Source organism: Aquila chrysaetos, chromosome Z (genome assembly GCF_900496995.4).
Source record: "Aquila chrysaetos chrysaetos chromosome Z, bAquChr1.4, whole genome shotgun sequence".
NCBI classification, from domain to species: Eukaryota; Metazoa; Chordata; class Aves; order Accipitriformes; family Accipitridae; genus Aquila; species Aquila chrysaetos.
In genome coordinates this window covers 40,723,956-40,746,465 of record NC_044030.1, presented here as the reverse complement: position 1 = coordinate 40,746,465, position 22,510 = coordinate 40,723,956, and the positions used below count along the sequence as shown (strand labels likewise).

Sequence of the window (22,510 nt, the reverse complement as noted above, 5' to 3'; positions counted from 1 at the left end):
TTTTAGGAATAAAACCAGTATTATAAATAACATGTTTTCTGATATAGGTTTGTAGAAAAAACTGTTCTGACCTTATTTTGAGATGTGCTTTTTGCAGAAAGTATTGTATTCTACAGTTATTTACTGAATCACCCAATTAATGTTTCCTGGTCATGGCAGAATACCTGCTTTTTGCTGATATTTCAAAGCAACAGCTTTGCTGTGTTGAAGGGCCAGTTCTTCTTCCATACTATAAAATTCTGTTAATAATGCTACATCAGCCAAGAGTATCTATAGATGTGACCTGAAGGAACTTTAACGAGAAGAGAGGGAAGATGAAGAAATTCTCATTTCCTCTGTATGTACCATTTGGTGTGGCACATGCTGTCAGTCACAGGACAGGTAAGTCACTCCACACTACCAGCAGCAAGGCAGAAATGCTTACAGATAGATATTCTGATATTGAAAATAAATTAAAAAGGGGCTTTGCAAATTTATTCTACTTTGAAGAGTGTTCAATACCACATCTGAGCAGGCCCAGCAAGTGATCAGAAATGTTTTCTGTATCCTTCGTGAGGTCTGGGTAGCGCAAAGTGAAACGACGAGACAGACTGTTACAGCATATGAATACTTTGTCAAAGAAAGAGCATATGTATGTATGCCTGCAGTTCCATGTCAATCCTGTATAAACTGATCTTTGAAGTTCAGAGGAATGGCAAGGTTATGCTTTCTGGCTGTTTTAGCACACTGTGTTTTTAACAGATCAAATAAAATATTTTTTTGTATTTTTGATGCATAGAAGGTTTCAGCTAACTCCAGATATAAGCAGGTACAGACTTCGGGAGCTTTCAAAATCATAGAATCATAGAATAGTTTGGGTTGGAAGGGACCTTTAAAGGTCATCTAGTCCAACCCCCCTGCAATGAGCAGGGACATCTTCAAATAGATCAGGTTGCTCAGAGCCCTGTCCAACCTGACCTTGAGTGTTTCCAGGGATGGGGCATCTACCACCTCTCTGGGCAACCTGTTCCAGTGTTTCACCACCGTCACTGTAAAAAATGTCTTCCTTACATCTAGCCTGAATCTACCCTATTTTAGTTTAAAATCCCTTGTCCTATCGCTACTGGCCTTACTAAGATGTGTGTCCCCACCTTTCTTATAAGCCCCCTTTAAGTATTGAAAGGCTGAAATAAGGTCTCCCCGGAGGCTTCTCTTCTCCAGGCTAAACAACCCCAACTGTCTCAGCCTTTCTTCATAGGAGAGGTGTACCATCCCTTTGATAATTTTTGTGGCCCTCCTCTGGACCCGCTCCAACAGGTCTGTGTCTTTCCTGTGCTGAGGACTCCAGAACTGAATGCAGTACCCCACGTGAGGTCTCACCAGCACAGAGAAGAGGGGCAGAATCACCTCCCTCAACGTGCTGGCCATGCTTCTTTTGATGCTGCCCAGGATATGCTTGGCTTTCAGGGCTGTGAGTGCACATTGCTGGCCCATGTCCAGTTTCCATAGAAGCCACTAGGTTGGTAAGGCAAGACTTGCCCTTGGTGAAGCCATGCTGGTTGTCTTGAATCACTTCCCTGTCCTCCATGTGCCTTAACATAGGTTCTAGGAGGATCCATTCCATGATCTTCCCAGGCACATAGATGAGACTGACAGGTCGGTAGTTCCCAGGATCCTCCTTTCTACCTTTTTAAAAACGGATACAGTGTTTCCCTTTTTCCAGTCACTGGGGACTTCACCTGACTGCCATGACTTTTCAAATATCATGGAGAATATGGAGTATTGGTATTGAGAGCTCTTGGTCTCTATGGAAAGCATCCTTAAAGATCTGCCAGCTCTGTTCTGTTCCCTTGTCCCTGAGGGCAGTTTACCAGGGGCCCTATTGACTAACTCCTTGAACAGCTGGAAATTTGCTTTCCTAAAGTTCAGGGTCCTGACTTTACTCTTCACCTGAACCATATCCTTTACAGCTGTGAACTCCACCAGTGCATGATCACTACAGCCCAGGCTGCCTCCAATCTTGACATCACCAATTAGGTCACTTACATTGATGACCAACAGGTTCAGTGATGCACCCCCTCTGGTAAGGCTGTCTAGAGTTACAGGAGTTATAGCTGGTGCCATTTCTCTGCTTTGTTTACCTGAAAAATATAATTATGATTAGTTGTCTCTTGCATCTTTCAACAATGCTAATGTGTGACCCTAAAAAAAGGTGATGTGATTAGAGATTCATTAGGCACTAACATTAGTCTCCTAACGTTTTCAAACACAGCAGTATCCAGAACAAACATAAATAACTTTTTATACACTAATACAATTTCAAAGGATATTTTAAAACTGAGGTTTAACAGATGGAAAGTTTTCAGTCTCTTTTGGTCTGATTCTGTTTTTCTGACCAGTCCTATTCAGCAAAAGAAAACATTTAGCAGGAAGAGGCACAAGCTCTATGCAAGTGTAGGGAGACTTCAAATAAGTCCCCACTGGGCATTTCCATGTAACTTGATGTCTTTGTGAACCGTGACTCAGAACTCCCAAAGCCATACCCTGGTTATGCAAGCAGGACACCAGCAGTCTCAACAAAAATGTAAAATGACAGGTTGCTTTAGCAGCACATTATTCTTCAAAGCTGTAAACTTCCAGACCTGTTTCTTTCCCTTGCCATTTGTTTTTTATGTGAGTAACAATTATAAAATGTAAAACACAGTCAGGGGGATGTACAGGGCACTAATTTCCCAGGGGTTTCACCTATCCAGGCAGACACTGGAAGAATTCACCCTTAGCTCGTTCCTCTCTCATTCAATAGATTATAAAGAACCTGTAAAATCTTCACATTTGTAGAATTTCTAGAAAGTTACAAAGGAATTATGTACTGGATTTGTTAAAAAATGAATTTAATTTGTGTGTTTTTTTCAGGACCACAAAGCAGAGAGGAGTGCTGTAATAAAGGGCTTAACTTTGTACTGTGAAGCCAACAGCATTAAGCCAACCTATGGTAAAATTCTTCATTTTAAATGACTGGCAAAAGTCCAGTTGACTTTAATTGGACCAGCATTTCTCTGCACACATTTTGCAGTCTCAGAAATGTTTTTCTAATTGCTTGGCTTGGGTACATTTCTGTTAGACTGGATTTCATCTTGCCCTTCTTTGCTCAGTGCTTGTATTCTCTTTGAATTTGCTTAATGTTCATGACAAGTTGCTTTCCGATACGGTTGGCCGAAGTGCTGTCAATCCATGCAGAGCAACAGCTGCTTTATGGAACTGGTATAAGATGTAACATCAAACATTAGCAGGAGGGGTGTGAAACCCAAAAGAGCAGGTGCAAAGGTGTTAGATGTCAGAGGAGATTCATGGAGGCCTTACTGCTGCAGAAGCTCTTATAAATGTTTTAATAGACAAGGGACTACAGAAGGGCATGGGTCTATGTTAGGAAACAGGATTACACAGTTAGGTACAGGAAAGTGTGTCAGTTGATCCTGTTCTTGACACTGTGCTTCCAAAGCCTACTAATTAATATAGCATCACTTCAAAACTACTCCACTATCAGAGCAAGTCAGCAGCTAATAATAACAGCCCACTTCATTGGAGAACCGAGCCATGCCTACCTCTGTGCTATGGTGCTGGTGACCTTTTCTTTACCTTTCACATGCGTTCAATAAAAGTAACACCACTTTTCATTGTCTGAAATTTTTTTATAGTGGGGAATGACAGAGAAGTAGTTTTGCAGCATAAGGGAAGACTTAATGATGAGCAAAGGGGCATAATGTGAACACTACAACATGGCTATGTTGTTACAAAAAGCATGAATCTAATTGTAAAAGAATTCAGTGGTAGGAAAGAGTATTTGGTACCGTTCCAGCTCTGCTTTCTGTGAAAACAGTTCAAAATCTTGTTGAGCCCAATAGCAAAACAGGTTTTCAAAATCTTGGTTATATATATCCTCCATTCATCAACAAGATAATCTGAGGCAGATTTTGTGTAACTACTGAATAGAAGCAGAGACAAGAACAAATACATAGCACTATCACATTTGCATATTTTAACTTAAAGAAAAATGTCTTTGATGCCCACATACGTGGATTGATGAGAGTTAGAAGGGAGTTGTAGGTGAAGGGAAAGAAAAGCATGTTATTTGTTATTCCATAAAGTGTGGCTAATGAGAGGTAATATTTACTCTGTAAGAAGAATAAAGTTGGCGAGTCTAATGGAAGTTAATGCATTTAATTTATTACTGAATACATTCCTATCAGTTGTTAACTAATTATAGGTAGTTACATGATTGATCAACTCTTCACAGCTGTAAACAACACTTGGTAAGGCTGACTTTGATTTTTATTCATCATCATTGATCAGTGGGAAAGGCATAAAGACAAGAGCCATCCCTAACACTTGAAAGTAGATATCATCCTATTTTTTTGTCTCATATAGAGCTTAGTCAAGTAAGACCTCTGCTCCACTAGTGCTGTGGGAAAGAGTATAGAATTATACCTGACGTGAAGTGAAAGTGATGCTGAAGATGCAAGAGAATTCAATGGAGAATATGGCCCAGTGGTTCCCCTTGTGTATTGAAGAGATGCCAGCTCACAAACCTGGGCCTCTGTCATGCTTCTGAACTGCAGTGCAAAGCACAATGAGTTTCAGGTTAAGAAATTTATGGCTGGAAAGCTCAGAACAAATGTAAAAAAAGAGGTGTTTTCACCTGCTGTTTAGTCTATCTGTCTAATTCACTGTTGTGGCTTGTCATAGAGCTGGTTACTACTGATGGAGTTTAGAAGGAGATGGGTAATTTTATGAACAATAAAAACACAAGTTACAAAGGTTAACCTTACGGTTAAAGTAACTTCACGCTTTATGGTGTAAACATAGCTTTGCAGAAGTAAGATTTCCTAGACTTCCCTTATCTTTTACTTTGCAAAATTGATCCTGGTAATTTTTTTCTTCCTATTTATTTTTAATTGACAAATGTTTTATTTGCTTCCCCATCACCTGCGTTTTACTCTAGCCACATCAGCCAATTACGCTCTGGACTAATCTGAGGTGACACTGTGAATGCTGGTCTGCCAAACTCCTTGACCCAAAACTTGAGACTCCATGCATCAGTTTACATGGGCAGTGTGGATGCTGGGTATATGTAGCCAATGCTCACCTGTATGTAGAGTTTGTGTGAAGAATGTGTATGACTATGTGACAGAACTTCCCCTGACTGCGTCTGGGTATATGATACATGATTATATGGCTATATGATTGGGGAGAGTATGCAAGACTAGACTGCTGCTGAGGGCTATGACTCCTAGTTTCAATCCTGTCAGGCGGCATATGCTGGCTGCCAAGCTGTCCTGAGGCTGCTATTTTGTCTCATCTTGAAATACAGAGCCGGTCAGTTAAAAGTTATGTCTGACCTGTGTGATGGTGGTGACAGAGGGGCTGCAATGAATTAGAAGACACATGTGTCAGGGTCACACATGGGCATCACCATTTCATGATTCGCTGTTCTTCTTTTCTGCTTTTGCTGCTGGTGGTTTTTTTTTTTGTCATTGTTTGGGTTTTCTTTTGTTTTCCTTTGTTTTGTTGTTGTTTTTTTGGGGGGGGTGGTTTTTTGTTTGTTTGTTTTTGGTTTTGTTTTTTGGCTTCTCTTTGAATACATTCCTTGCAGGTCAGGGAGATGGTTAAGAAGAAGCCAGGCTACCCCAAACTGCTTTTAATATAGTTGAACTATTTTTCATTCTCAGAAGCTGGCTCCAAGTCTTCAGGTTACTAATACAAAATGCTCTTTGAAATCCTGGTTAGAGGCAATAAAAAGATGGCTAGACTTGAGGACCTAATGTGATGCTTCAGAATTGTAGAATGCTGGAGTACATTTTTTAAAAAAAGGGAAGAAATGAGTAGGTTATAAAAAATATAAAGCATCTTAAATCCCCACTAATTTCATTACCATAATCAAATAAAGTCTTGATACATGTCTGAGACTTTTCATAATGCATACCTGGAGTGGTCCTTAGTATCTTAAGACTAGAAATCAGGAAAACTGTATTATACTTTCTCTGACATATTTTTTGACCTTGGTAAGTGACTTGCCGCTGTGTTTCTGTTCGCTTTCTCCCATTTGCTTGTCATGGCTATTAATGATTAAACCTGCACAGTAGAGATCTCTCAACCTGTGTTTTTACAGCACAGCAACACAGAGCTTTATTTGCAGTTCTACATGCTCTGGTAATAATGATGCTAGTATTGTAATACACTGCTAAATTGCAGATCTGCTTTCCAAAGAATTCAACTTTTAGCAGTTTTCACCTCTGAAATCTTGATAAGCAAGCTGAATATGGAGTGTTCAGTATTATTCTACAAGAACGTCAGTGAGGTGTTTGTGCCATAGTCTGAGGTTAAAAAAATCTGAACTGTGCTTGTTTGAACTGTGACATAGAAATAGAGGCTTTCATTATTTATGTAAATGTCGTCTTCTGAATTCTGCAAAGTTCTTAAACTGAAAAACATGTTGTTGTTGCAAATCCTATAGCCTAATTGTATAGAAATTTCATTTTATTGGGAAGTGCAATGCTTTTTGGTTACCTTGCTGTTGTATTGTGAAGGAAGAATGCACCATGAATTTACCATTTCCTGCCCAACTGTTCTAATCTTTACAGTCTTTCCTAATCTTGATTTAGGTCTTTCAGAACTACAACAAAACAAAAAGTTAACAAAAATAATAGTTTTTCCATTCTGTTAATGCCTGTTCCTCATCTCTGAATCCCATCTACTGTATTTTTCTTTGAGAAAAACTAACTAGAAGTATGGTGTTTTGTATGTAGGTGCACAATTGTTTTATTTAGTGCCAAGTAATTTTGGGGTTAATTATTGTATATCACATTACGTATATATCCAACTGTTTATTTTCTTTTTTGACCACTAGTGCATATTGAACACAAGAATTTCACAGTTATATAGTTACTTTTTTCATCTTTCCATCTTTTCACAGGTTTCAGTAAGTTTAAGAAATGTGTTCCCTGTTCTTGTATTAGCTTGTACTTCTCCATATTAGATTTTACTTGCAGTTGTGAAAATCTTGACAGTTTTATATGCATGCTGTTAATAATAAATGTTACTCCTTCTAAGTATTTGCTCAGTAGTCATAGTTTCCTTTGTTATATTCATGTTTTTATATGCTCAAAGCACTACACAGGTATTTATAAAATGTCATGTTCACAGAAAATATTACCTGGCATTGCACATGATATACACAAACATGCAGAAGTTTTTTTGTTGTTTACTATTAAAAAATTACTAGGGGAATAAATGTCTCCAGCAGCAATGTGTAGCTGAGCAAAGATAAGTTGCTTGGACACAGTCTGAAGGGGACTGGGTAGTAAAAAAATTGTTTGGAAGCTGCTTATTTTGTTATAAGACATAGAAGAAAAAGTGTAAAATGTATCTGACCTTATACTGTTTCAGTACCATGAAACCTGACTCTACATAATTTATCTTCTGAGTAACTATGCTGGGACAGGCTAGATGACTGATTTTATTAGATATGTTCTCCTCGTTGTTTAAGAGACACAGGCCAAAATTTAGTAATCCAAGGAGCATTATGGACAAGCCTTCAGTTGTATCTGTGCCTATCTCTTCCTAAGGTATTCTGAGTTGATGGAAGAGCTCCTGACATAATTTAGACCCAGAAGCTTGCCTGAATTATAGGAACCTCTTGGCTACACTGAGGACCTGGCCAGATATTTTCTATGCAGGCAATTTTTTTTGGGTTGCTTTTTAAAAAGACAATTTCAACAAGTGCTTCATTAGTGTATAAAGCGGGGGCAGGGGGCAAGAAAGAAAAAAAAATGTTAAAGAATTTCCAGTAAAAAGCAGATGAGGTTTGTAGGCTTGCTATGTTCTCATCTGTGGGGCAGTACCAAAAGTCACATGGCTGGGTGGTATTACTGGAGTGGCTGCGCCAGGTCTCTGTAAGTTGCATGGCAGGCGAATTCTTCCTGTAAAATGTGTCTTGAAAGCCCAGCTTCTCTACAAGCTTTCATAAGTAAGTATATAAATAAGTATTCAGTTATATTTTTATAAGCAGACACTTAATAAGAACAATAGTAATTTAATACCTTAAATTACTTGGACACACCCAAGTTATTTGGAGGCAGCCTGGATGGAGTAGTGCAAAATAGCAATGAAGCACTAAAACCTGCAAGAATTCATAGCCTGCTGCTCCTAATTGCACCAACAAGTTCTTAGAAAGTAGCCAAATGTCTATTTGTGCAAAACTCCTGCCCAGTGTGCATGCAACATATATACCATTCCTCAGCTTTCTTGTCCAGGGCAGGAAAAGATCTTTCCCATATCTGAATCTTTTACTAATATTAGCTGTATTTCTGATTTTTATGTGTTTGCATCAAGCAAGACATAAAGCCTTCTAGAAATACTGTTATAATATAAAAAGAAAAGAATCCTTTGGGAAGAGATGAACTCAAAATTTTTCCTGTTAGGTTTGTCACCACCTGAAAGTAAGTATAGAAAAAAACCCCACATGTATCTAACAGTGCTATGAGAAAGGAAAGAAAAGGAGAGAGAGAAAATTTGCTATAATCCTGGCAAGCCACAAACCTGTGAACTGTTGTGTTCAACTGTTGACAGTGTTCTCAACTGCAGGTTTGTGTACTATCAGTGTCATGCAAATGTAGTCTGTGGCATTAAAAGAAAAATAATTTTGATGATAGACATTTTGCAACAGTTTGCTCAACTAGGTAAGGTCTAATTCCAGACCAGATATGTCACAGGGTGCAAAACAGACTTATCTCCATTGTGACTTTCCTGAACTTGGGGATTTTCTTTATGAAACTCCTGCTTCAAGAACAGATAAATCCAATTCCAAGTTGCAGGGTTCTCCTGCTTGGTAGCCAATTAGTGGTATTTTTCAAACTGCTCTGGTGCCCTGCACCACAGCAGGCAGGAATCTTGTGGATTTTAGTGAAGTTACTCTGTGCCAAGGTAAAAAGAAGTTCTAGCATTTCTGTTTGTAAAGCAAAAAAACCTATGGAGATCCTTATTCCTGGTATCATAGGAGGCAGCTCACAGATCAAAAACCTTCTGACCACTGCTTAAGTCAGAATGTCTTTTTCCCCTTAATATTCTGTCTTCCACTTACATTTATAAGCAAGGTGATTTCTGGCTGACATTCCATGAAAGTCTTGTTTCCAAGTTCATCGGGCTATATCTGTTCAATCTGATGTAGAAAACTGTTGTCATTGCCCAGCACCAATATACATAAGGTGAAATGATTTCACCATCTATCATCAAAATGGTGCCACTGTAATAGGTTAGAGCCATAGGACCACATTCTTAGTTTCACTTGAATATTTTTCTCATATAATTTTTCTTAGTATTTATTTTGCTTCTGTCAATATTATGCCATTACCTGGTTCTCTTCTACTGGTATTATCTCTTCAAATATCCTTGATAATTTTTTCCTTTCAAGTGAATGGTTACTATTTTATCAATGTAAAGCAAAACTAACAACCAGTGTGTTATAATTATTTATTTTTGTTGTCATCTTTGTTTATAATATCTTTTTTGAGTTGTTACAGAATAAAATTTCCTTCTATTTTGTTTACCCCTTGCCCTACTTTGGCAAATAGTCATTTACTCTGGGTTACAGAATGAGCTCTAATGAACATACTCAGTTTTTAAACTCGGAAGAGTGACTTCACAGGCTACAGTGTATTGTCATAGCAAAACAGAATTGTAGTATATGTTTAAATCATAAGATGGCACCATTTGAATAGTATCTCTTCAACTGCTGTTGCATCTTGGAGCAGAAATAAGAACAGCTTTTGTCTTTCTATTCCGTTTTGAAAGGAAGCACTTCTGGTAATATCTTTGTGAAGGAACAGAATATATCTTAAAAAGGTTTTTTGATATATTCAAAGGACACTTACTACCCAAACATTCTTGAGAGGTCAGTTAAGGCCCGTATGCTGCTGACATTGCTGCTCTTCCTCTTCTAGTGGTTTTAATTACAACATGAAGAGTATGCACCCAAAGTGAGATACGGCATCCATTTAAGTTGATGAGAAACCTGTAATTGACTTTTGGTGGAGCCTAGTTTTCTCTTCTGATATGTGTCCTTTATTTAAAAGTTTTGGAGATTTGAAGATGGGATGACTTTATTATCACAAAGTGCAATAATATGTGCAGTCTGTGTGTAGCTGCAGCAGTAATACTACGAAAATTTAATGTAACTAATCAACATAAATTTATTTTTTTGAGACAGCAGACTTGTTTTGGCTTCAGCCCAGAAAATCATTAATTGGATACATAATTTCATGCATGTGACTCATCTATTGGCTTGGAACAACTCCTATACTTAAATTTAAACACATGATCCGCATTCTTAGGGATCTTAACTGTATGAAGATAGTCCTGCTCTTATTGCTATGTGGTTCTTCAATCACCTGTGAATAATCAATACCTGATATTTTTGTGAATATTGCATATGCAGCCAGCTTTCTCATTCTTTGCAGACCTGCTGAAAGGTTTGTGTATACAAAAAAATGCTCTAATAAAAAGCAAAGTCCCTTTCTACAAACTTTTTATGCTTAGATCATCATAGCTATAATTACTTTATTAGACTTTAAACATTAGGTGTTTGAATGATGGTAATGTTCCAAAGATGAAAGGGGATAATGTTAAACTTCAAAGTAAACAGTCTGGCATCAGAATAACAGCGTCTGTTTGTGGATTAACTCTGCAAAAGATTTAGGATTTTAGCATTGCAAAATCTGAATAATGCCATTTGGGTGAAGATATGCTTCCACATACATTTCTTGGATTTAGCTTATCATGTTACCACCAAATGAAGTGCTGTTTGAAGTCATGCATTTTTAGGCTTCAGAGGGTTTTGTCACAAAATCTGTGAATGAGTACCCTGTTACTAAGTGTGGGGTTGACTGTTAAAAGCCTTTGCCTCCTCAAGTTTAAGAGTCCAGTTTGGAAGTCCGATGGTGGACTGGGCTATAAATATACAAGTGTGTCTTCATGAAAGATATCTTCCGCCTCTAAAGATGCTTGTACCCTGTTTCTTTAATTGGTACGTCTCTCCAGGAGTGTCAATGAGATTATGCAAGAGGTTACACTTACAGTTCTGTGAAAGAAAAGCTGGGGTTTTAGTTTGAATGCCTGAGAGCTAAGTGGGCAACTGTGCAGTTTGCACCTAGGGTGCTCCTTTGTCATGTACACCGTACTGCTTTCAGCAAGCTAATGAGATGCTGAGTGCCAATCTGTGTGTTTTAGGAGACAACATATGTGATAACCTGATCCTGCTGAAGTGGTACAAATTTTTTTGAATTCACTGAGTCTAAAATTTCTGGGCAAAAGCACGTTTGTGGTGGATTGATAGACATTTCCGGGTTAATCCTTCGTATATCTTGTCATACATTGACTTTGATGGGATGTTGTTTCTGTCTCAGAATGTTTACATGTAATTGAAAAATACAGTATTTTTGTGGTAAGGTTTGACATGACTTTACACCTTTTCATTTGCTGGTGCTAAGTAGTAGGCAACTCATGGTAAACTTGCATGCAACCTTATCAGTAAATCCCTTTCATGGCAAAAAGCAGACCGGAAATAAAAACTCACCCATTAATCAAATAACTTGTTTGGCCCAGGACATGATGTCCTTTTCATTCAACTGAAGGTTCACCTGTCAGAGGGAAAGAGAAGCAATGGAGTTCTACAATGTTATGTGGATTATTTCTATGAACAAAATTATTAAGATAAGAAAAATGGAGCAGTTTGTCAAATGAAAATGAAAACAGTGATTGAACATAAGGACCACAATAAGTGGGTCCACGTAGCTAGACTATCAAATATAACTATTTTTTAAAATGGAACTTACATAAAGCCTATATACTGATTGATTCAAAGTCACACAACAGAGGAAAATAGCAAAAATCAACATCACGCAAAAATAAATTTTTATGTAAAAATGATAAGGGAACCATGCTTGTTTGAAAATGAAATGTTATAAAAGGTGTAAAAATCCATCAGTCCTTCAAGAAGAAATAAAATACACAGGGTTTTCTTTAGAAAATATAACACATAGGTGCCATAATTTCCAATGCATCGTATATCATAGATGTTTGTTGGTAACATATCAGAGACAGATTAAATAAAAACTCCATTAGGCTTCAACATACTATAGAAAATAGACAGGTTTTGTTAAATATTACCCTAAAAGAACAAGTACTGAGGGCTTGCAGCTTACACAATATAATCATGGCTCCATATATTCTGTGGCATGCTGAACCAAACTTTATATCAAGAGAGTCCACAGCCTTATATTTTGTTGGTACATTTTTATGGGAGTACAAACTTCTGAAAAATGTAGATTCTCATCTAATCAAGTATTAAAACAATCTATTTTCAATACTATATAAAAAAAGGCAGAAACATCTCTGTTTATTAAAAAAAAATACCACTATATTAATGTTACTTTTAATATTTAACACAATAAAGCACTTTCAGGAAAACCTATAAAACTAGTTACTACTGTTAAAGAAATACCATTTTACCACTTAGTGTTAACATTAACAAGTTGTTTCAGCATGACAGGTGACTGCATGTGAAAGCAAAGTGTTTAGGAACTTGGGTGAACAGTGATGTCTTTATGTTAAAATAATCTGCTGCTTGGAGTTTGGAGACTGTGGCTTTTCTTCTTTGGGCACAGTTTGAGAACTCTTTTGGCAGAGTTTGTTGAAAGAAATGTATCAGCAGTTTTAGCAAATTGTTCTGAGTAAAAAGAAACTTGAAATATTTGCTTGGGATTTGGAATTGTGGCAATAATTTGAAACCACAAAGTAAATGCAATGCAAAGATGGTGCCAATTATTTTCTCTATTCTCTCATTGCCACAATCTAGAAGAGTCACTCTGCTTTCCTGGTTCAAAGGAAGGTTCTGTTTTGTTGGAAAAAAGATTCAGTATCTGGAAAATTTACAGTATAGGAGTGAGTGTTCATTGCTAGTAGTCAGTCCTCAAAATGACAAAATGGTTTGGAAGTGAGATGTGTCAGAATAAAATGTGTGCTTGCCTGTTCTGAATCAGGAGTGAGACATTTCCATGGTAATGCCTCACCAAGGCTGTTTTAATGCAGATTTAGAAATTATATCTTTGACTTGAGAAACTCTGAACCTCTATTATGTTTTAGAAAGGTAAACTTAATTGTGTGGTCATTTGTATAAGGTAACTTCAGTAAATCTGCCTGAAAACGTTGCCCCAGTTTTAAGGTCTGGCAACAATATGATGTTATATCTAGAAAAAAATAAACAAAAACCCGACCAAACAAAAACCCCACACCCACAAACAAAAAAAACCCACCACCAAAAAAATCCTAAACCAAACTGGCTCTGACACAGCACCAAGTTGTGAACATTTTAAATGGCAAGAGTCAAATTAAGATGAAAGTCTGGCAGTACTGCAACAAGAAGTTTGGCCATAAAACATAACAAAACATAACTTGATTCTTAATAAATGATAAGAATGTATTTTATTACTTGCTCAGAATGTATTTTATTACTTTCTGATTTTTTCATAATTGATGCTGTTGCTTGCATTTTGCTCACTTTGGAAGTGGAAAATATGTTTGGTTTGGGGTTTTTGGTTCCTAATTATTTTCTACATTCTAAGAAACATTCGGGCAAAGACCAATGAAATTTTTTTGCTACTTTCTCTTCTGTATGAGGATCTACAGACCTAGATTATGATGGTGACATATGACTAGAAGCTCAGAGACATAGTTTCAATACTAAAGTACTTTTGTTGCTTAACATTTATACTCCTTTGACATTCACTTTAGCTAGCTGCATGGTTTTATGAACACTGGTAGTGTGAATAATTGATTCAGTACACAGAGAGCTTTATTTAACACATTTATTTCTTTAACAGGTATATTTTACATTTGTAGTTAACCTTCATTGCGCTAAAGGTTTATTACTTAAAAATGTAATTCCTTTGAAAAGTATTCAAATAAAAAGCTCTACTGCACCTTATATATTTAGTTTGCAGTATGAAAGATGTATTTTTAAAGATCTTTGAAAAATATTGGACCAAATTTTCTGTTGGTTTAAATTGGCAATTTCATTTTCTAAGGGTCTCATAGCAATACACTTTCAGTGCATAACAGAGTTATAGCAAAGGAAATCTATGTATTTTTGGTGGGAGTTATAAAATCTCTGATTTTGAGGATGGTAAGCTGGCATCTATAAATTACCAAAACTGTGTTTTGTCACTTCAGATCTTAGTTCATATGTAACTTAGGAAGGTACTAAGTCATTGTCTGGATGCAGCCTTGGTGGCATCTGAAACTATAGGTTTTATTAGAAAAAAATTTCATTCAATACCATGACAGTGTTAGAAAGGTGATGAACACTTTGGGACGTAGTTATTTCTGAAATCCTTTTTCCTATAAAATGTGACTAAGTGATAATGCTGGCAAAAAATTGAGTAAAAATATCACTCAATTCTTAATTTTCTAAGTTTTTTGAGAGGAATAAGAATGTTTGATGAATGAAATGTCTTCTTGTATCTGCAAAATGTAACTGAAATAAAGCACCACTTCTTTCTAGCTAAGTAACCTGAAACAAGTCACAGTTGTGGACGTGTCAGCAAACAAGTTCCATTCTATTCCAATCTGTGTACTCCGGATGTCTAATTTGCAGTGGCTGGATATTAGCAGCAACAACCTGAAAGATCTCCCAGAAGACATAGACAGGTAGTTTATGTTTTAATTCATTGACAGGCTTGTGAACTATAAAGAAAATGTAGAAAGTAACAAGGTTCCGAGGGACACCATTAATGAAAAATCACATGAAAAAATTACATTTGGATATGCATCAGATAGTTTTGCATGTAAGCTTTACTGTTATTATTGATGGACTAGGTCAGAGAACGGAAACTACATTTTTTAGCTCATTGATGGCAGATTGCACAGTCAGTGCCTCTACTGTTCCGTTAACTAATTACATTTTCTGCTGTATTCATGATAATTTGTCATTATATCCAGGCATCGTTCTTTGGGAAGTTCATGGGGCATACTCAGCCCCAGTTCCAGCAAAGACGACTCACCATATGGAGTTGTCAGCAGTATCAATCTGGAGGGTAGAAGGGGTGGAGGGAAACATGAACTAAAGCTTATTTAAGTTACTGAAAGAACCTGAAAAACTTTGTCAGTAAAGCATAAAAATATTGGTAAGATTAAAAAAAACCACTGACAATCCTCCCCTCCTACTCCAAAGTATATATGCATGTGCACACATATACTCACTCTCTCATTTTAGAGATCCACTAGAACTCGTTTTAATGGGACTGATCCCTTTAATGGGACTTACTAGCCTGAGAAAGCACTTTTATTATCCCTAGGCCTATTTATTCATTCTGGAATCCTGTTGTAACTTGGTTTACAAAACTTTACATAGCCATAAATAAACTGAAACACATATTAACTGAAGTTTATTTAAAAAAATGTGGATTATTTATTGATCTGGGAATAGAGATCCCTGAGTCAGAAGAGACCTCACAGAAAGCTCGTTCAACCTTAACTTTCACAAGACCTTTGTTGCTGGGCAAAAAGACTTTTCTGGGACATTGTGTAATCACAGATTTCTCTGACAGCAGGGCTGAAGTCTTAATTTATGTAAGTAATTCACATGCTCTAGCCACAATAGTATAAACCTGCCATTTTTTTCCAGGGGACCTGAGCAGAAATTTGATTAACTTCAAAGAGCTTCTAAGAAGATATTTTTATTTTATGGAAGGATACACACTCAACTTAAGGGTCATTTTTTCCCTGTAACCTATATATATTTCTCTATCTCCAAAATATTCCTTTTCTACATTTCATCTTCTCCATTTCGTATTGAGTTGCCAGCCTCAACACTCAAGCATCATAGGCAGATACCACAAAATAAGATTTTCTTTGTTTGTCTTTGAGTTTTGAATTTTGAGATCTCTTGGGCTCATGTGCGTTCTGAAGGCTAGAAAATGTCAGGATACGCTCCCCACCCTCCGCCCCCAGTAAACTGGTACTCTTATTCAGACTCATGATTTCAATGCCTGCAGTGTCGAAGAACCTCAGTGAACTACCATGAAGTCTGTGATTAAAAAAGATGAGTTGGCAGTAAACTGAAGCCTTACTTAATATCTTTCCCTAAATTCAAACAAACCATATAGGCCTGATAAACAATAGCCTGCAACAGTGTTTTAGGAATGGACCCTTCTGGTCAAATGAGGTAAACTTGTTTCATCAGTTTGCTATGCTTTTTGTCTTCTATCTACTCCAAGGAATAAATGCACAGCCACAAATTACTATTGAATTAGGAAAAGCCAGGGGAAATAAAGCAAAAAAAGCCCAATGCCTTCCTCCACAAAACATTGTCATTAAATTGATTTCAGTGGGACAGCTTGCAAAAGCCATATGACCAGGAGCTGGTCTTTCTTTTGCTCCCCACAGTACTAATTACTAGTGAAATACAATAGATGGGAATATACTGCCTAGCACGGATGTATCTGGTTCATAGAAACCAGCATATGGGCAAAGGTGTAAGCTGGTGACCCATATTTTTCATTAGTTCTGGGATACACATGTTGAGGCTTTGTATCATAATCTGTCAACATCTTCTGTATGAAAGCACAGTAATTTTTGTAACCTTTTATCTTGGCCATGCTTCTGAGTACATGTCAGAGGTATGCTAGTAATATCTATAATGTTGAACCATAATTGGAAATTTCCATTAAAGTTGATGACAATTTGTGAAAGTGTGGTATGAGTAATTTTTGAGAAGCCAAAGGTGGTGCATGTAATTGTTTTTTTTTTATACAAGATTAAGTATGTACTGCTATTTTGGATAGATGTTCCTGTCTGAAATAAATATTTTACATTATCTTTATCTTTTACATTTTTACAGGTTAGATCAACTGCAGACGCTTCTTCTACAGAAAAACAAGTTGACTTACCTTCCACGAGCTCTGGTCAACATGCCAAACCTCAGTTTGCTAGTTGTCAGTGGCGATGACCTGGTTGAGATACCTACAGCTGTCTGTGAGTCAACCACAGGATTAAAGTAAGTAAAAGTGAGAGAGAAAGGAATATGTTCTTAAGAAGATGCAGTAGATGCACCCAGAAGAAACACTTTTACAAGCATCAGTTTCTACCATACCTGGTAGTCAAATTCTGACCCAATTTATATCAGAATCCTTAAGGATGCACTAGCAAGATTCGAAATTGCAGAGGGGTCGAAGCTTTCTGGTTTTCATCTGTCAGTTCCCTACACTGTGTACGCCTAAACTGCTATTCCTGTGTAGACTTGGTCATAGTAGCTCTAACTCTGGAGTTGCAAAGCCATGCCCCAGAGTGGCACCAGTAGTCTGGCAATTAGCTGTTGATAAGCTCAGTGCTGTCAAAAGTATGCTGTTGGGAGTGGGAGACATGGCTAGTTAAAAGGCTAAATAGTGTCACATGAGGTTAGTAGTTCATATATTCTTTGCTGTGAAACAGTACCTTGTTGCTGCATGGAGGATAAGACTAAAAGGCCTTTCAGTCTGCAATTACAATGACCTTGCATTTCTGCAGGCGATATTCAGGTTTTTGATTATGAAACCATTTGAGACTCTATACTGGCTCTGGCTCGGAGGGAGTTAACTTTCCCCATAGCAACCCTTACAGTGCCAGGCATTGTATTTGTAGCTAGAATGGTGTTGATAACACACCAAGGTTTTTGACTACTGTTGAGCAATGCTCCCACAGCATAAAGGCTGTCTCTCCAACCCTCCCCCACAAAGGCCAGTAGGCTGAGCTTGAACAAGAGGTTGGTACGGGACATAGCTGGGACAGCTGACTCAAACTGACCAAAGGGGTATTCCATACCATATGACGTCATGCTCAGCAAAAAAGCTAAGAGAAAGGAGAAAGGAGGTGGGCCATTTGTTATTAAGGTGTTTGTCTTTCAAAGCAAACACTACAAGTACTGAGTTCCTGCTTCCCAGGAAGTGGCTGGACATCGCCTGTTGATTAGAAGTAGAGAATAATTTTTTTTTGCTTTGCTTTGCTTTTGCTTTTCTTCATTAAGCCATCTTTATCTCAGTCTGTCAGCTTTACATCTTATGTTCTCCTCCTGTCCTGCTGAGGAGGGGGAGTGAGAGAGCTCCTCAGTGGGCACCTGGCCAGCCAAGGTCAACTGACCACAGGCTCACAGCAATTTATGAGATTTTAAAAACCCATATGATTTGTTGGAACATTTGTTCTTTTGAAAGTAACAATTTTATTGATTTTTTTCCTTCTTGGAGTGGTAATATCGTCAGAGATTTTCAGAATGCTGTGAACTATATTTGCACATTTTGTAAGTTGTTTATGTAACCATCTAGTTTTTAACCTGCAATGTGTAGCTTTAGGAAATTTGCAAATACGACATAATGCATGTCCAGTCATGCATTGGAAAGAGAAGTACAACAACAAAAAAACAGAGATACATGTCAGCTAAGTGATACTGGAAAAATTCCAGATTGCTAGGCAATGTTGTTAGGATGAAGTTCATACCTCTCATTAACAGATGTGAAATTACAGTGTAGTCTGTCAGAAGTTCCATAATAAAGAAATATATCTGTTATTGCAAAGAATGATTTATGTAAGTAGGCAAAAAGAAAGAGATAAATCTAGTCACTTTTATATTGAAAGTGGAGTATAGAGAAGGTGCCATCTAAAATCTTTATTTCTAATAATAAATGGATCCTAACAATACCATAATGCAAAAATTGAGCAAATGTTCTTTGTTTGCCCTTCTGGCTGTAGTAGTAACTTCTAAAATGTTGTTCATGTTGGCCAGTGATGTTCAGAAGCCTGTTGCATATATTCTTGTGTTAATCTCTCTCTAGATTTGTAAGCCTCAGGGACAGCCCAGTTGAAACTATTGTATGTGAAGACACAGAAGAAATTATAGAAAGTGAACGTGAAAGGGAGCAAATTGAGAAAGAGTTTATGAAGGCATACATTGAAGACCTAAAGGAAAGGGGTATGTGTTACAGTACACTTCCTGCTATCTTGGATATAGTTGCAGACATACATTGGGAACATTAATTTTTACGAGTACAAGCAATATACCCTTAAACTGTAATTGTCTGTTATAGTGTTAAATAAGACTAAAAGTGAAAATGTTGAATGTGTTTTGTTAAAAGTTTGGGCCCTAACTAAAACACTTGATATTGAACAAATGTATACAATTAAATGATAATGTATGCAATGATTAACCTCATTCTCCAGGTTTACTTACCTGTCTTGGGATTAGCATTAGCGATTTTGAATTCCTGCAGAAGTGCCTCTCCTCCTCAAAAAGAAACGCAGTGTATATATGAAATGCTCTTTGCATTGATAGAACATTCTTTAACAGTGTATCTGTATGAATGTACTAATTGTTTAACCACTGTAATATTATTGTAGTAAAATCATTGCTTTTTTCTTTATTGCACAGCACGTGAAAGTTTACATATTACTTCATTTTGCTATTCTGTCTTATATTTACCATAATTAAGTAACTGTCAATCCCTTGAATCTTGTTCAGTAAAATATTAGGAAACAAAGGGAAAATTTCCTGTGAGCCAAAATACCCTATAGGCTCTGTTTAAATCTCTATGAGAGATTGTGTGTAGAAATGAATTTTTGTGGAATTAATCTTATGGTACCTTTTCATTTCTTGCATGTCATGTAAGTGGCCTGTATAGTGATCCTACAAGACCTGGTAAGAGAGAAGTGTAAAGTAAGGCCACAGGATGTGGCTGCAGAATACTTTTCATGTTCTGATACTGGACTTTTGCTCCTTATTGTCCATAAGCTACACACTTGAGTATGCAAGCTGTCTAATTTTAAAGTGAAATCTGCTGTAAAAGTGCCAGATTCTGATAAAAGTAGCAACAGTGGTTAAAACAAGGAGAAGGAATAGAGGAAAAACTGATGTCATAATTTAGCTTTAGCAATACCCATGAAATATGTAGTGACGAAGTTGTATTTACATACTTGTGAAATGTGGAGTCTAAGACAATGGCTGCCAGGCTGCCTGAAACCTGCATTTGGCCCTGTCAAGCACAGGCCAGCTTTATACTCCTTTGCGGCAAAGCAGCTCGGGGATACACTTTTCTGCCTTCCTAGACAAAACTTATTTCCATGCTTTTTATGATGAGGTTGGATCATGAATCACTCCTGGATTTCCTGCTTCTGAACTCTTGTGCTATAGATTATGCCAACACCTGCTTTTGAAAAGCACAGCGGAGAAGGAATAGCTTCTGTGTAATACGAGCCAGCAGAATTTCTGAAAGATAGCACAGAGATCACTTGTAGAGTACCTTTGAAATAAAACCAAATCTAGCTGTTTCTAGCTAAGGGCCCCATTTATTTGTGCTGGATTACAATACTGAAGTCTGAGATGTATTTCATTTTTCTCTTTTCACAGATTCTACTCCTTCCTACACTACAAAAGTATTACTCAGTCTTCAGCTCTGAAGATCAAAAATCTCTACAGCACTAATGAATATCAGAATAACTCTATTTTTATCCACCTGAATAGAAAACACTGGAAACCATGGATGGCCAGAAGCACTTCAAAATTGTCACGATTTTTTTATTTGTTACTGTAGTAGCTCCCAGTAACTACACATAAAACAAAAAGCAGTAGAGCCTTCATAAGATGCTGTTTCACCTTTTAAATCAATGTATTTATTTTCAAGTCCACAACAACAGCCACTAATTTATATATAGACCTGGTGAAAGTAAATAGTCACTGTAATAAAGTATACACAGGCAAAGGTGCCCTTAGGATGCAGACATTGTACGTTGTAATTGAAACAGTGGAACATAAATCATCATCTTAAAAAGAGAATTGATTTTATAAGAGGGGAAGGATTAATTTAGAAAATGAATGTGACCTATTGTATTCTTAAGACCAAATAACACATTTAGTTCTTTACAATATTTAAAGCATGAACACATACATAGTTGTTTGCATTTACTTTCTGTCTTCAAAGAAATTGCTCTCGGGATTTTCAGTTTAGATAAGTTTCAACAACTTTATATATAGAAACTGTAGCAATTCTGCTGCTTTATTCAAGCATATTATAAGCTTTTACCTGTTTGCAAATTCAAGTACCAACGTGACTGAAACTTCTGTGCTAAGCGGTCTTACAATATAGGAGTGTATTAAATAAGATTTTAAGGACTAAGCAGCGTGAACAAATACTATCAGCAAAATGATCATAAAGGTTTTCTACTAATGGTTTCAGATTACAGGATTTTGTGGACATTTATTGGAATTTTCAAAGTTGTATAAGAATGAGTTTGCTCGATAAAAAGTTATGTTGCTTGCTATTTAATAATCTGTTTATATACAATTATGTAAGTGTATATACTGTAGAGTTTCAGCAATCTAGATTTATATATATTTTTTGTTTAATAAATCAATACTTTTTAATCTAAAAAGACTTGAGACTTTGAGAATTTAGACTCAAATTAGACTCAGATTAGACAATTTAAATAGTCCGAAACTTACGAGTGCAGGTAGAGGAAATTACATTTACATCTTGCTTTATTATTATAGATGAGCTATATCCAGTTTTGCACAGTAGTGACAGTCATATTTAAAAAGCAAAGCAACAAAGGATGTGCTCCTCAAGACTTCCATATAAAAGAACATTGCTTTTGATGTTTTCTTTCCTTTTTAGCATTCACTCTTTTGAAAGAAGAGAATTTGTAAATACTAGATGTGTTATTTATTCCAGTCACAAACTCCTGCAGTTATATTACTATCCAAAACGAAACCTTCTCGAGTTGGTCTCTAGGTGTTACTGCTGGTTTTAAGCAAGTCCTGGAACAAAGAGAAAGTTTTAAAAAACTCCAAGAAAACTTGACATTGATCTGAAACAGAATAATGGAAGATCTGATTTTTTTTTTAATTACAAAGATATTGAAATATGATAAAATAGTGGCAATCAAAGTGGGCTTAGAGAAATCAGACTATCTGAAACTACTCTACCAAACTTTCTTTTAGTGAAATTATACATTTTGTTGATTAGGTATTGATATCGATGCAATAAACTCCTATAAGACATCAGATTTGGCATTGCTTCAAATTCTATTTCTAGAGTTCTATTGTAGTCTAATATGATCCACTGAAAATCGCAGGAATGGAAATCACAACTGCTGTGTTTATAGAATCTAGATGTCCACTGTGAGATTTGTAAATTTAAGAAAAACTAGGGGTGCAAACATAATTAACTAAACAAAAGTTCCCAGTGCAAATTCTAGTGTCAGAATTGTTGGATATATAAACAGAAGGTACTTGAATAGAGAAGTTGTATTAGTACTTATTTAGCATTGCTGCTAATCTTGAAAGATTTCTGCTGTTCACAGATAAGAAAGATGCAGATAAACTGGGGAATATTCAGAAGAAAACCAATAGCATAAATAGAAAACATGCATTTTTAGGTTCATTGAACAGTACAAGTCCATT

General features: G+C 36.6%; 1 protein-coding gene across 1 annotated transcript in view; it reads left to right on the top strand.

Moving 5' to 3' along the window:
- Positions 1 to 22,111, top strand: part of LRRC2 (leucine rich repeat containing 2) — a 67,904-nt gene extending 45,793 nt beyond the window's left edge. Inside the window, exons 6-9 of the mRNA XM_030005731.1 lie at positions 14,591 to 14,736; positions 16,928 to 17,083; positions 18,891 to 19,027; positions 20,459 to 22,111. Of these exons, the coding sequence (XP_029861591.1) occupies positions 14,591 to 14,736; positions 16,928 to 17,083; positions 18,891 to 19,027; positions 20,459 to 20,508 (489 nt within the window). The 3' untranslated portion in view covers positions 20,509 to 22,111. The remainder of the gene's footprint in view (positions 1 to 14,590; positions 14,737 to 16,927; positions 17,084 to 18,890; positions 19,028 to 20,458) is intronic.
- The last annotated feature ends 399 nt before the right edge of the window (positions 22,112 to 22,510 follow it).